At 40.8% G+C, this 12,769-nt stretch overlaps 1 protein-coding gene across 2 annotated transcripts in view; it reads right to left on the bottom strand.

The window, feature by feature from the left end:
* The window catches only part of ARMC10 (armadillo repeat containing 10), a 123,625-nt gene that overhangs the window by 5,076 nt on the left and 105,780 nt on the right, over positions 1–12,769 (bottom strand). For both annotated transcript variants that reach the window (XM_070369663.1, XM_070369664.1), the window contains exon 7: positions 10,094–10,181. In XM_070369663.1, the coding sequence (XP_070225764.1) occupies positions 10,094–10,181 (88 nt within the window). The remainder of the gene's footprint in view (positions 1–10,093; positions 10,182–12,769) is intronic.

Below are 12,769 nucleotides of genomic sequence, written 5' to 3' on the forward strand. Positions count from 1 at the left end.
TCGTTTGAATTTGTGCGGAGCCCACATCTCTGCGCTGCGTGTTTTAAGAGCCACATAGTTTGTTTTTTTTTTTCCCCGTGCTCGGGAGAGTAGCCGTCTCTGGGATTTGTTATATATAGGTCCAAGCTTCTCTGCAGTTCACGAGGTAGCATCTTCACCGACTGGAATATATGTGGGTGTCTTTTGGTGTATGTAAATGAGTGGTTAGACAACTTCCTTAGAACAGTTTATTTCTGCTTCACCTATAGTACTTACTTCTGAAAATTCGTTGCGACAGGTTTCTCCCCATTTATTTTGAAAGTTAACCACGGAAAGGAAACGAAGAGCTAAAGTTTGGAGCAAGGTGCGGCGAGGTGGTAGAAGACGGTGCTTTCTTTTTTTGTTGTTTTTGTTTTTTTGACCGTGCTTTCTTGTTTTCTGTTCGGTGGTTTGTTTCTCAAGTTGAGTGTTACTGCAGGCTTTTCAAAACAGGTATTCAGATAGTTTTTACCCCCTCCTTTGACTAGAACTCGCTATAATCTTGGTAGTTGAGATCAATACGTTTCTACAGGTTTCTCAGTCTAATGCATCATATCTCTGTTGTACCTGGAAAATTCTAGTATGAGAAAAGTTAACCTTTAAAACGTCACTTGATTTTTGGTTTTTCCTTTACTGCAGTTGTTCTGTATATGTTAGAATATGACTCACCTGGTTTACTTTGGCTAATTAACATCAAGTGTTTGCTAGTTGATAATTCTGGTTAATTATTGAGAAAGTGATTCTTGAAATACAGCTCTCTGAAAATTAAGAAATAATTTCCATCTTTGTTAAGAATGAATATCTAGCAGTTCCATTTCTATTTTCGGTTTCATTGGTTTTGATTTAGCCTCAGACATCCATATTGTTTAGGAAGAAATTATGTAATGTTTAAAAAGAAAGGATTACCAGTTTCCCACAGTAGTCTGATTTTGTTGGAAGAAAATTTCAGTCTGTTAGAGAAGAAATTTAGGTCTTGTTTAAAATTTAAGAGTGCTACTGACTTCAAAATGTTTTAAGTTAAGTGAAAATATAGTCACAATTTTCCGATTTTATTTAATTACATTCTGCAGGTCTTCCTGCTGCAAGAATTTTGTAGTCTCAAAGAGACGATAATACTTAGTGTATTTCTCATACTCTTATTTTCATTCAGCGTCTCACATTTCATATTGCAAAATTTAATTATGAAATTAATTCAGTTATAACTATATGAAGGACATTTTAATACAAGCATTCCTTCGTAGGGTTAGGGTTTTAGTTATACTTTCTATGATAGAGTAATCTTGTATGAAAAGGGTGTTATGTTAATTTTGAGTATTAGTGAACTTGGGAAATTGGGGCGATTTTTAAGAACATTTTTGTCTGTGTTTGAAAAAGTATTGCTTGACTTTAATTTGTTGTTTCATTCTGCTTTTTCTTTGTAGTGGTAGACAGCTGTAATTATAGTGAGTTTTTCCATTCCATTCTATTCTTTTTTTCTTTGTAAATTAGAATATGCCTGTAAGTGGTTTGTGTTGATCTGGAAATTTTAGATTGAAATGCATACAGGTAAGAAATGTTTTCATGGAAGTATTACTGGGGAAATGAACTGTGCCCATAATTAATGAGCACACAATTTAGGCTGAAGGCCTGAGGTCATGCGTAAAACTGGTATTTAAAGAATTACCCATGTGATTTCCAGTCTAAGTCAAATCGTGTACTATTTTAGATGCTAGAATACTGAAGACTTCTACCTTGCTATATTTATAGTGCTTTCCTTGACTTGTCTTTTGAATTTAATAATCATTAATTGTGTATTTAAATATTTTAATTAACAGACTTTGTGATAGATTATGCATGAACTTATACATCTCAGGGGCAGTATTGTTACATCAGAGATACAGTCTTTGCCAACTCAGTTGTTTAAATAATGTATTGTTGCAGAAACTAGAAATTGAGAAACCAAGCACCATACTCGGAGAGTTGGAGAACTCAGATTTATTACGCTGGTGGGCCCAGAGGAGTCAACACTCCAAGGTCTGAGCCCTGAACAAAGGGGTTACAGAGTTTTTATAGACAGACTATAGTGGGCAACACTAGCTGCTAACAGGCTGGTTTAAACTAAGGGGTTTTGCGCGCGCAGGAACAGCAGTCAAGATGGGGAGGGGATGCCTGACCTTTACATGGACAGGCGTGATTAAGTAGGTTTCCAGGGGCTGTGCAGTTGCAAAGAGCAGAACAAGGGTGAGTGAGATGAGCTCCAGTCCCCACTTTCTGAGACTCTGTGACCTACATGATCCAGACTTTGCAAGGAGCAAGCTGAGTTACAGAGGCAGAAGGAGCAGGAGATTATGTAAAATTTTAACTTTTCCTCTTCATTCTCCCCTCTTGATGCTTCTATCATTCGTTGTAGAAAGCATCATCTCATGTTTTGGTAGGACATTCAGAGCTCTCCATTGTTTAGGGGGCTATATTGAGCTATTACCATATGTAAATTTATGGATTCAATCCGAGAAGTTATGATCCTGATAATTGTATTGAGGATACAAGGGCCAAAAAAGAGCACCGCAAAGAGCATAAAGAGAGGACCTGTTAAAGGGAGATGCCACGATCCTCAGCTCCAGATATTGTTTCAGTTATCCCAGGAATTAGCTAGTTTCTCCCTTAGCTGTTAGGCCATGTCTCTGACTATTTCTGATTGGTTACATGCTGCTTTTAGCAGCGTCTTTCATTCAGGAAGAGGCAGATTCCTCCCTTTTTGGCTGTCAGTAGGCCTAGCTCTCTCCTACTTTATAAAACCACCTGAGCCAGGAAGTCTAGTTGGTCCTGTAGTGAAGACAACAGCAATAATACCAATTAGGGTTAGAGGCCAGGTTTGACAGTGAAAATCCATCCATATTTTGATAGCTGGATCCTAAAGCTTCGGCTGTGTGTTGACCAGCCAGCTGCTGGAGTGTGACTGGAGCAAGACTGAAGGATCCTCAGGCTTCTGCCGTGTGTTGACTAGTCAGCTTTTGGAGTGACTAGAGCAGGGCTCAGCGTCCTTCACGGGTAAGGGCTGTTGTCTTTGGAACCAGACCTTGAGGAGGTTTTGGGGGGTCCTGAACTGCTTTCCAGGTGTCTTCATCACAGGAAGTCACTGCCTTCTTGATTCTGGTGTGGTGGATCCAAGGAATGACACCTATAACTTTAACAGCAGTAGGGGTTGCCAGGACAACCGTGTGAGGGCCTGTCCAAACTGGCTGAAGTGGTTCCTTGATCCAATCTTTAACCCATACCTCATCTCCTGCTGATAGGGATGAACCCAATTGCCCAAAGGAATGGGTGTCCTTTCTAAGGTTTCTCGGGCAATTTGGTGGAAGACTTTTCCCAGGGCCTGGAGGTGTTGGGACATCTCCAGGTCAGCTAGTTGTTGGTGGTCTCCCTTGAGACCATCTCATCCTTGAGCTTTTCTATCACTGCGGGTGGTCTCCCGTATAAGATCTCACAGGGAGAATAGGGCCTCGGGGTGCCTTTACGGAGGGCGGTGAGAGTCCACAGAGTGATAAGGCAGCTTGTTCCAGCACTGTCTGGGTGTTGGCCGGGGGGTATTCTTGTTGTACTACTACTTGGGGAAACAAACCTAACAAGAAAGTTAAAGATATATGGCCAAAAGATTAATAGAAGTAGGAAAGCTGCTGAGGGGCTAGCCAGGAGAACCAGGTCCAGACACTGGTTTGTAATATTAGTGTTTGTCTAGGTATGAGAAGATGCAAGAATTTGGACTCATAAAAATCTGTACCTGAAAACATCTGACTATCTGAAAGTCTGTTTTTCTGGGGTTTTCCTGGAGCACAGAGTGCCTTATTTTTTGTCTCCACCCTGAACTCCTTTCAAGGGGGTGTTGAAGGTCAGCATCTTATAGTGGTCATGATTTAATCTTTGTAGAGGCAGTTGGCAAGGGCCAACTTCCAGTCAGCAGCGCCCTTTCATAGCCACATATTTGACCATGTTTTGGGGCATTTCGTGGTCATTGTGTCCCACGGTGCTAGGAAGTCTCATTCCCAGATCTAACAAAGATTCCGTTGACAGGCCACTCAATGTGGTGTCACTAGACCAGGCCTGGTAAGTAGCAAAAGTCTCTGGACCATACCTGTCTTAGTAGCCTCTTGGTCCAGGAAAATATTTCCTCTTGTTGCTTCTTCCCATATCTAGTTACATTATTACAATTATTGATCTCATATGGAACTGCATACCAGCATTTTATCACAGGCTCAGTCACACATTTGGTAACATAAGAAATAATCTTCTGAAGCAAGCTACATAGAAAATAATATCAGATCAGATCAGTCGCTCAGTCGTGTCCGCCTCTTTGCGACCCCATGAATTGCAGCACGCCAGGCCTCCCTGTCCATCACCAACTCCCGGAGTTCACTGAGACTCATGTCCATCGAGTCAGTGATGCCATCCAGCCATCTCATCCTCTGTCGTCCCCTTCTCCTCCTGCCCCCAATCCCTCCCAGCATCAGTCTTTTCCAATGAGTCAACTCTTCCCATGAGGTGGCCAAAGTACTGGAGTTTCAGCTTTAGCATCATTCCCTCCAAAGAAATCCCAGGGCTGATCTCCTTCAGAATGGACTGGTTGGATCTCCTTGCAGTCCAAGGGACTCTCAAGAGTCTTCTCCAACACCACAGTTCAAAAGCATCAAGTCTTCGGCGCTCAGCCTTCTTCACAGTCCAACTCTCACATCCATACATGACCACAGGAAAAACCATAGCCTTGACTAGACGAACCTTTGTTGGCAAAGTGATGTCTCTGCTTTTGAATATGGTATCTAGGTTGGTCATAACTTTCCTTCCAAGGAGTAAGCGTCTTTTCATTTCATGGCTGCAGTCACCATCTGCAGTGATTTTGGAGCCCAGAAAAATAAAGTCTGACACTGTTTCCCCATCTATTTGCCATGAAGTGATGGGACCGGATGCCATGATCTTTGTTTTCTGAATGTTGAGCTTTAAGCCGACTTTTTCACTCTCCACTTTCACTTTCATCAAGAGGCTTTTGAGTTCCTCTTCACTTGCTGCCATAAGGGTGGTGTCATCTGCATATCTGAGGTTATTGATCTTTCTCCCGGCAATCTTGATTCCAGCTTGTGTTTCTTCCAGTCCAGCGTTTCTCATGATGTACTCTGCATATAAGTTAAATAAACAGGGTGACAATATACAGCCTTGACGAACTCCTTTTCCTATTTGGAACTAGTCTGTTGTTCCATGTCCGGTTCTAACTGTTGCTTCCTGACCTGCATACAGATTTCTCAAGAGGCAGGTCAGGTGTTCTGGTATTCCCATCTCTTTCAGAATTTTCCACAGTTTATTGTGATCCACACAGTCAAAGGCTTTGGCATAGTCGATAAAGCAGAAAGATGTTTTTCTGGAACTCTCTTGCTTTTTCCATGATCCAGCGGATGTTGGCAATTTGATTTCTAGTTCCTCTGCCTTTTCTAAAACCAGCTTGAACATCAGGAAGTTCACGGTTCACATATTGCTGAAGCCTGGCTTGGAGAATTTTGAGCATTACTTTACTAGCATGTGAGATGAGTGCAGTTGTGCGGTAGTTTGAGCATTCTTTGGCATTGCCTTTCTTTGGGATTGGAATGAAAACGGACCTTTTCCAGTCCTGTGGCCACTGCTGAGTTTTCCAAATTTTCTGGCATATTGAGTGCAGCACTTTCACAGCATCATCTTTCAGGATTTGGAACAGCTCAACTGGAATTCCATCACCTCCACTAGCTTTGTTCATAGTGATGCTTTCTAAGGCGCACTTGACTTCACATTCCAGGATGTCTGGCTCTAGGTCAGTGATCACACCATCGTGATTATCTGGGTTGTGAAGATCTTTTTTGTACAGTTCTTCTGTGTATTCTTGCCATCTCTTCCTAATATCTTCTGCTTCTGTTAGGTCCATACCATTTCTGTCCTTTATCAAGCTCATCTTTGCATGAATTGTTCCTTTGGTATCTCTGATTTTCTTGAAGAGATCCCTAGTCTTTCCCATTCTGTTGTTTTCCTCTATTTCTTTGCATTGATCGCTGAAGAAGGCTTTCTTATCTCTTCTTGCTATTCTTTGGAACTCTGCATTCAGATGCTTATATCTTTCCTTTTCTCCTTTGCTTTTCGAGTCTCTTCTTTTCACAGCTATTTGTAAGGCCTCCCCAGACAGCCATTTTGCTTTTTTGCATTTCTTTTCTATGGGAATGGTCTTGATCCCTGTCTCCTTTACAATGTCACGAACCCCATTCCATAGTTCATCAGACACTCCATCTATCAGATCTAGGCCCTTAAATCTACTTCTCACTTCCACTGTATAATCATAAAGGATTTGATTTAGGTCATACCTGTATGGTCTAGTGGTTTTCCCTACTTTCTTCAATTTAAGTCTGAATTTGGCAATAAGGAGTTCATGGTCTGAGCCACAGTCAGCTCCTGGTCTTGTTTTTGCTGACTGTATACAGCTTCTCTATCTTTGGCTGCAAAGAATATAATCAGTCTGATTTCGGTGTTGACCATATGGTGATGTCCATGTATAGAGTCTTCTCTTGTGTTGTTGGAAGAGGGTGTTTGTTATGACCAGTGCATTTTCTTGGCAAAACTCTATCAGTCTTTGCCCTGCTTCATTCCATATTCCAAGGCCAAATTTGCCTGTTACTCCAGGTGTTTCTTGACTTCCTACTTTTGCATTCCAGTCCCCTATAATGAAAAGGACATCTTTTTTGGGTGTTAGTTCTAAAAGGTCTTGTAGGTCTTCATAGAACCGTTCAGCTTCTTCAGCGTTACTGGTTGGGGCATAGACTTGGATTACTGTGATATTGAATGGTTTGCTTTGGAAACGAACAGAGATCATCTGTCGTTTTTGAGATTGCATCCAAGTACTGCATTTCAGACTCTCTTGTTGACCATGATGGCCACTCCATTTCTTCTGAGGGATTCCTGCCCGCAGTAGTAGATATAATGGTCATCTGAGTTAAATTCACCCATTCCAGTCCATTTCAGTTCGCTGATTCCTAGAATGTCGACATTCACTCTTGCCATCTCTTGTTTGACCACTTCCAATTTGCCTTGATTCATGGACCTGACATTCCAGGTTCCTATGCAATATTGCTCTTTACAACATCGGACCTTGCTTCTGACACCAGTCACATCCACAGCTGGGTATTGTTTTTGCTTTGGCTCCATCCCTTCATTCTTTCTGGAGTTATTTCTCCACTGATCTCCAGTAGCATATTGGGCACCTATTGACCTGGGGAGTTTCTCTTTCAGTATCCTATCATTTTGCCTTTTCATACTGTTCATGAGGTTCTCAAGGCAAGAATACTGAAGTGGTTTGCCATTCCCTTCTCCAGTGGACCACATTCTGCCAAATCTCTCTACCATGACCTGCCCGTCCTGGGTTGCCCCACGGGCATGGCTTAGTTTCATTGAGTTAGACAAGGCTGTGGTCCTAGTGTGATTAGATTGACTAGTTTTCCATGAGTATGGTTTCAGTGTGTTTGCCCTCTGATGCCCTCTTGCAACACCTACCGTCTTACTTGGGTTTCTCTTACTTTGGGCGTGGGGTGTCTCTTCACGGTTGCTCCAGCAGAAAATAATATAGCTAGCAGTTATTAGTAAGATTACAAGTAAGAATTTAAGTCAGGAACTTTCACTGGGTATACTCTGGTTTACCCCAGGTCATCTGACTCAGTTAAATGATTATAGCCAAGTGTTAATCTCCTGGTTGTACATCATGGAGCATCTGACCTTTATCCAAAGACTGGTTACTGAGATAAGCTTTAAAAACAATCTTAGAGTGTCCTTTTTAATAATGTAATTAAACCTTTTAGCAAATAACAAGGAAATATCTCAGAAGTGAGTCTTAGTAAGCACAGACCTTAATTAACAAAACTAGAATATTCAGTGAAACATAATTTTTTTCTTTTTTTTGGAGAACTCATTGTGAGGACATTAACACTGTAGCCAGGGAAGGCTTTAACCCATCAGATAAAAATGTCAGGGAGCCAGGAAAAGCCAAGATTTCCCATAGCCCTGGCTCTTTGATTTTCAGCTGTTGTTTATCCATTTTTAATTTCCTGATTTAGGAGCAGACTGTTGCCATGTTTTAAGGACATCAGGATAGCAAAAATCTAACTGTGAGGGCTTATATATTTTTGTTGAAGCAGAATGAGCTTTGTCTCCATGTACCATAACCTTAACTAATGTTTATTTACTTTACCAAAGTAACAGAAAGATTTTAAAAACAAATATAAATCACTTAAAGGCAAAGAAATTAATAATCTGTTATCAAAAGCTGCATTCTAAGAAAACTTTGTTCTCTAAACAGAGAGAAGACCAAATTCCAGTCTGGTACCAGCTTACTTAATAACAAAATTTGTTTATCTGCTTAATTTTAGAAAGTCTTTTCCCTAAATCTTGAAGAACTAGCAGTATTTTTCTAAAGGCATGAGAGTAAAACCATAAAAGGGATGTTTAAAATCTGATTCTGTTGCAATTGACAAAAGAAGCCTGGTCATAACACTTTAATATGATAACTAGAATTATAATTGACCATATTTTATCAGGGCATATCAGAGCTATATGAATTTCACGTAATTTTAGGATATCTGTATTAGTAACATCAACTATACAGTATAACCTGAAAAGATTTATCATCCCTTTAACAGTACTTCCCATGTGATTTAACGTGTCCAATCAACCAAGGTAGCTTAAGTCTCAGGGGCCCTCTGAAGCATCCCAAAGTTAGCTAAAAGTCAAGTTATTTAGGAAGTTTTGTCAATAAATGTCAAAAGGATTTATAACAGTCAGGTAGGATCATATAAGTTACTGTGAAATAATAGTTATTTACTGTCACACAGAGTTGGACACGACTGAAGCGACTTAGTAGTAGTAGTAGTTAGCCAAAGTTAACAAAAGATTTCAAAGGTAAATATAGAATGGATCAATTAAGAGGTAAACTTAAATCTATAATTAAAAGCAGTTCAACATCTGAAGAGAGTATGTCCTCTTAACAGAGAGAAAGGCCGAATTTAAGTTTTTGCACCAGCTTGCTTTAAACTCATTTAGGTAAATTTAATTAAATTTATTTTAAACTTAATCCTACCCATGCACAAAACATTTTTTCAGGGTCCACCTTTCACATACCTTTTAACCACTTTCTGTAACAGCCACCTGTAAGTCAGACCTACTTTCTTTTCCCTTTATAAAATGTAATTTTTTTATATCTTCTTTATTAAAAACATACATCCTACTTCTTCCTTATTAGATTAGCAAACAAACATTAATACTAGATATTTAATGTTGAATATTACCCAGTTTATGTGACTCTGAAATTTATTTGGATTAATTTTTCTTGTATTTAGAATTGTTTGATTTGTAAGTGCTTACTTTTCTTTAGGCCAATTAAATTAGAACTCATTTACAACTTCAACAATATCAGAAAAAAAAAAAACAAAAGACATACACTGAGACATAGATAAATCCAGACAGTCAGAGATCTTATAGTTTTCTGTTTGAGATTTAAAATACCTCTTTGACTACCTTTTTTCCTTGCTTGAAGTTCTAATTTGCCAAAGGCTGAGGTCTCAGGCAAAGTTGGCTGTGTATTTCAAGGACATGGAAAGGGTTAACTTTAAGCTTTTCTCTAGGGAAGCCTTTTAACAAGCTAGTTGTTTTTAATTTCAAATGCAAAAGGAATTGGTTTTGCAGTTTCCAAAAAGAAAAATTTCTTTCACTCCATTCAGTCAGCAATCACGCACTCAACATCGTTCAGAAGCTATCACAATACTTCCCTTCTCCCAAGTCCCCAGGTTTCCTTAACTGTTGCTTCCTTCCTGGGAGCTCCAAGGAGATTATCAGTCACAATACTGCCCTTCTTCCAAGTCCCCAGGGTTCCTTAACTGTTGCTTCCTTCCTGGGAGCTCCAAGGAGATTATCAGTCACAATGCCTCCATTCTCCCAAGTCTCCATTTCTCCCTATCTGATGTCTCCTTCCTGGGAGCTCCAAGGAGGTGATCAGTCTCTTCTACCCGTTGGGGTAGGAACTGACTGGGGACTGGCCCCAGGACCGTACCTGATTCTGTGGCCATTCCTGGTGAGTTGGTCCGTCCCTCCAGTGAGTCCATTTGGGGCTCGGCCATCTGGAGAGTTGGGACACCAGTCTGAAAGAGAACCCGGAATACCATCAGGCGGCATGCCTCCTCATTCGTCTTGGGGTTCCTTCGCTCCAGCCCAGCCAAGCCACCAGTCTGGCGGCTCAAGGGGTCGGCATGGTTGGAATCTTGCTGGGGCCTCCAGAAATGTTGCTGAAACCACTAATCAAGAAACCAAGCACCACACTTAGAGAGTTGGAGAACTCAGGTTTATTACGCTGGTGGGCCCAGAGGAGTTAACTTACAAGCTCTGAGCCCTGAACAAAGGGGTTACTAGCTGCTAACAGGCTGGTTTAAACTAGGGTTTTGTGCTCGCGTGGGACCAGCAGTCAAGATGGAGAGGGGATGCCTGACCTATACACGGACAGGCATGAATAAACAGGTTTGCAGGGGCTGGGCAGTTGCAAAGAGCAGGACAGGGGTGAGTGAGATAAGCTCCAGTTCCTAGTATTGTTAAGTCCCCACTTTCTGAGACTGCGTGACCTACGTGATCCAGACTTTGCAAGGAGCAAGCTGTGTTGTAGAGGCAGAAGGAGCAGGAGGTTACCTAAAATTTTAACTTTTCCTCTTCAGTATTATAACTTCATAATTTACAAAAACTCTTTCAAGTATTTTTTTTAAATATGTTTACATTTAGTTTGGTTTTAGAGACTTACATGAGATTATTAATGCCCTTCCACAGATGAGGGGAACAGGAAACCGAGAACCTGGGAGATTTGAGTGATTTACCCGAGGTTCCTTAGCCTAGTAGCCCTGGCCTTAGGCTCAGTATGTGTATACGCTGCTGCTGCTTATTAGAAAGGGGTACCAGTTGAAGCCAAGGTAAGAGTGGTTTGGATCAGCAAGCTTTGGTCAGCATCACAGCCGTAAGTTGTACCCTTAAAATGGTAGTACCGTGGCTATTGGGGCACAGGGCAGGCATCTAGATGGATCAGCATAAATTCAAAAGTGACTGAAAATCAACTCGGTACAAGCCTGCTACCTGGAACAATTCATCTTTCCCCTCTGAGGCAGCAGATTTTCCTATTTATTTAGTTTGGGGGCCTTCCCAGATTAAAAGACAGTGGCATACTGTTTGAACAATATATGCCTGTGCTCATTTGTAATGTCTCTCAGCTATAAGAATGAAATTGTCAGAATACACACCAAGATTTCTCATTATTCCGGCACCGCTTATAATGGGGAGATGCTTGTTTTGCTTAAAAAAGACGCTGATGCTGGAAATACTAGACAACAGCAGTAATTAGTTTTGAAAATTGTTTTCTGTATTTTGAAGATCCTTCAGATTACAAAGGTGTTTGTTTTCAAATTACTTTGTTCATTCTTTAGGCTTGTTTAGAGAGTTCATGAAAAGTGCTGCTGTGTATATTGTGCTGTTGTATGGCTGAAGTAACTAATAACAAAGAGTTTCTGAGCTCAGAGTTCTATTTAAAACTTGAAGCAAGTTTATCTGTTTATGAGTTAAACTATGTGAAATATCTCCCATGAGGTGAAGTAAAATGTGTTACTTATCTCCCCATGCTGACCACAAGCTATGTTGGTTCTAAGTGTTTCTGAGCATAATTCTGATGAGAATATGGCTAATCAGCTGTCCAGCCTCTTTCACCAGCCAACCCTGGACCCTTGGAGTGCTATGTAACTCTCTGGCCTAACTTGTTTCTCCTGTAAAATAAAGAGGTCACAAAGGAATGACTTGGGTCATGGAATGCTCAAGTTACAAAGGACCTAAGTATATGGCTGAGTCCAACCACTTTTACAACCCTGGACCCTTGCAGTGCCATGTAACTCTCTGGCCCAGTTTGTTTCTCCTGTAAAAGAAAGAGGTCACAAAGGGATGACTTGGGTCATGGGGTGTTCAAGTTACAAAGGACCTAAGTATATGGCTGGGCCCAACCTCTTTTAACTTACAGATTTCCTGTTTCTACCCCAGAAAGTTTTAAGCCTCTTATGATACCATGGAACTGAAACATCAAAATTAAACTTTTCCACCATCTCACAGAGATGAGGGTACAGCCCTCCCTGACTTATGATGGGGTTGGTGGTGGTGGTGTAGTCACTAAGTTGTGTCTGACTCTTGTGACTCCATGGACTGTAGCCCATCAGGCTCCATGATGGGGTCACATTCTCATAAACATAAGTTGAAAATACCATCATTTGAAAATCATTTACTATGCCTGTCAAACATGATAGCTAAGCTTAGCTGTCTTTAAGCGTGCTCTGAACACTTAACATTGGGCTTCCCTGGTGACTCAGATGGTAAAGAATTTGCCTGCAATGCAGGCAGTGTGGGTTTGATCCCTGGGTCAGGAAGATCCTCTGGAGAAGGGAATGTCAACCCACTCCAATATCCTTGAGTGAAGAATTCCATGGACAGAGGAGCCTGATGGGCTACATTCTATTGGGTCACAGAGTTGGACATGACTGAATGACTTTCGAGTACTTACATTAGCCCACAGTTAGACAAAGTCATCTGCCACAAAGCTTATTCTATAATAAAGTGTTGTATATCTTTTATAATTTATTGAATACTAGTGAAAGTGAAAAATAGAATGGTTGTAAAGATATGGGTCATTTACCATGGTAATTGCTAGCCAGCG

This window comes from Bos mutus, chromosome 4, assembly GCF_027580195.1.
Source record: "Bos mutus isolate GX-2022 chromosome 4, NWIPB_WYAK_1.1, whole genome shotgun sequence".
Lineage (NCBI taxonomy): Eukaryota > Metazoa > Chordata > Mammalia > Artiodactyla > Bovidae > Bos > Bos mutus.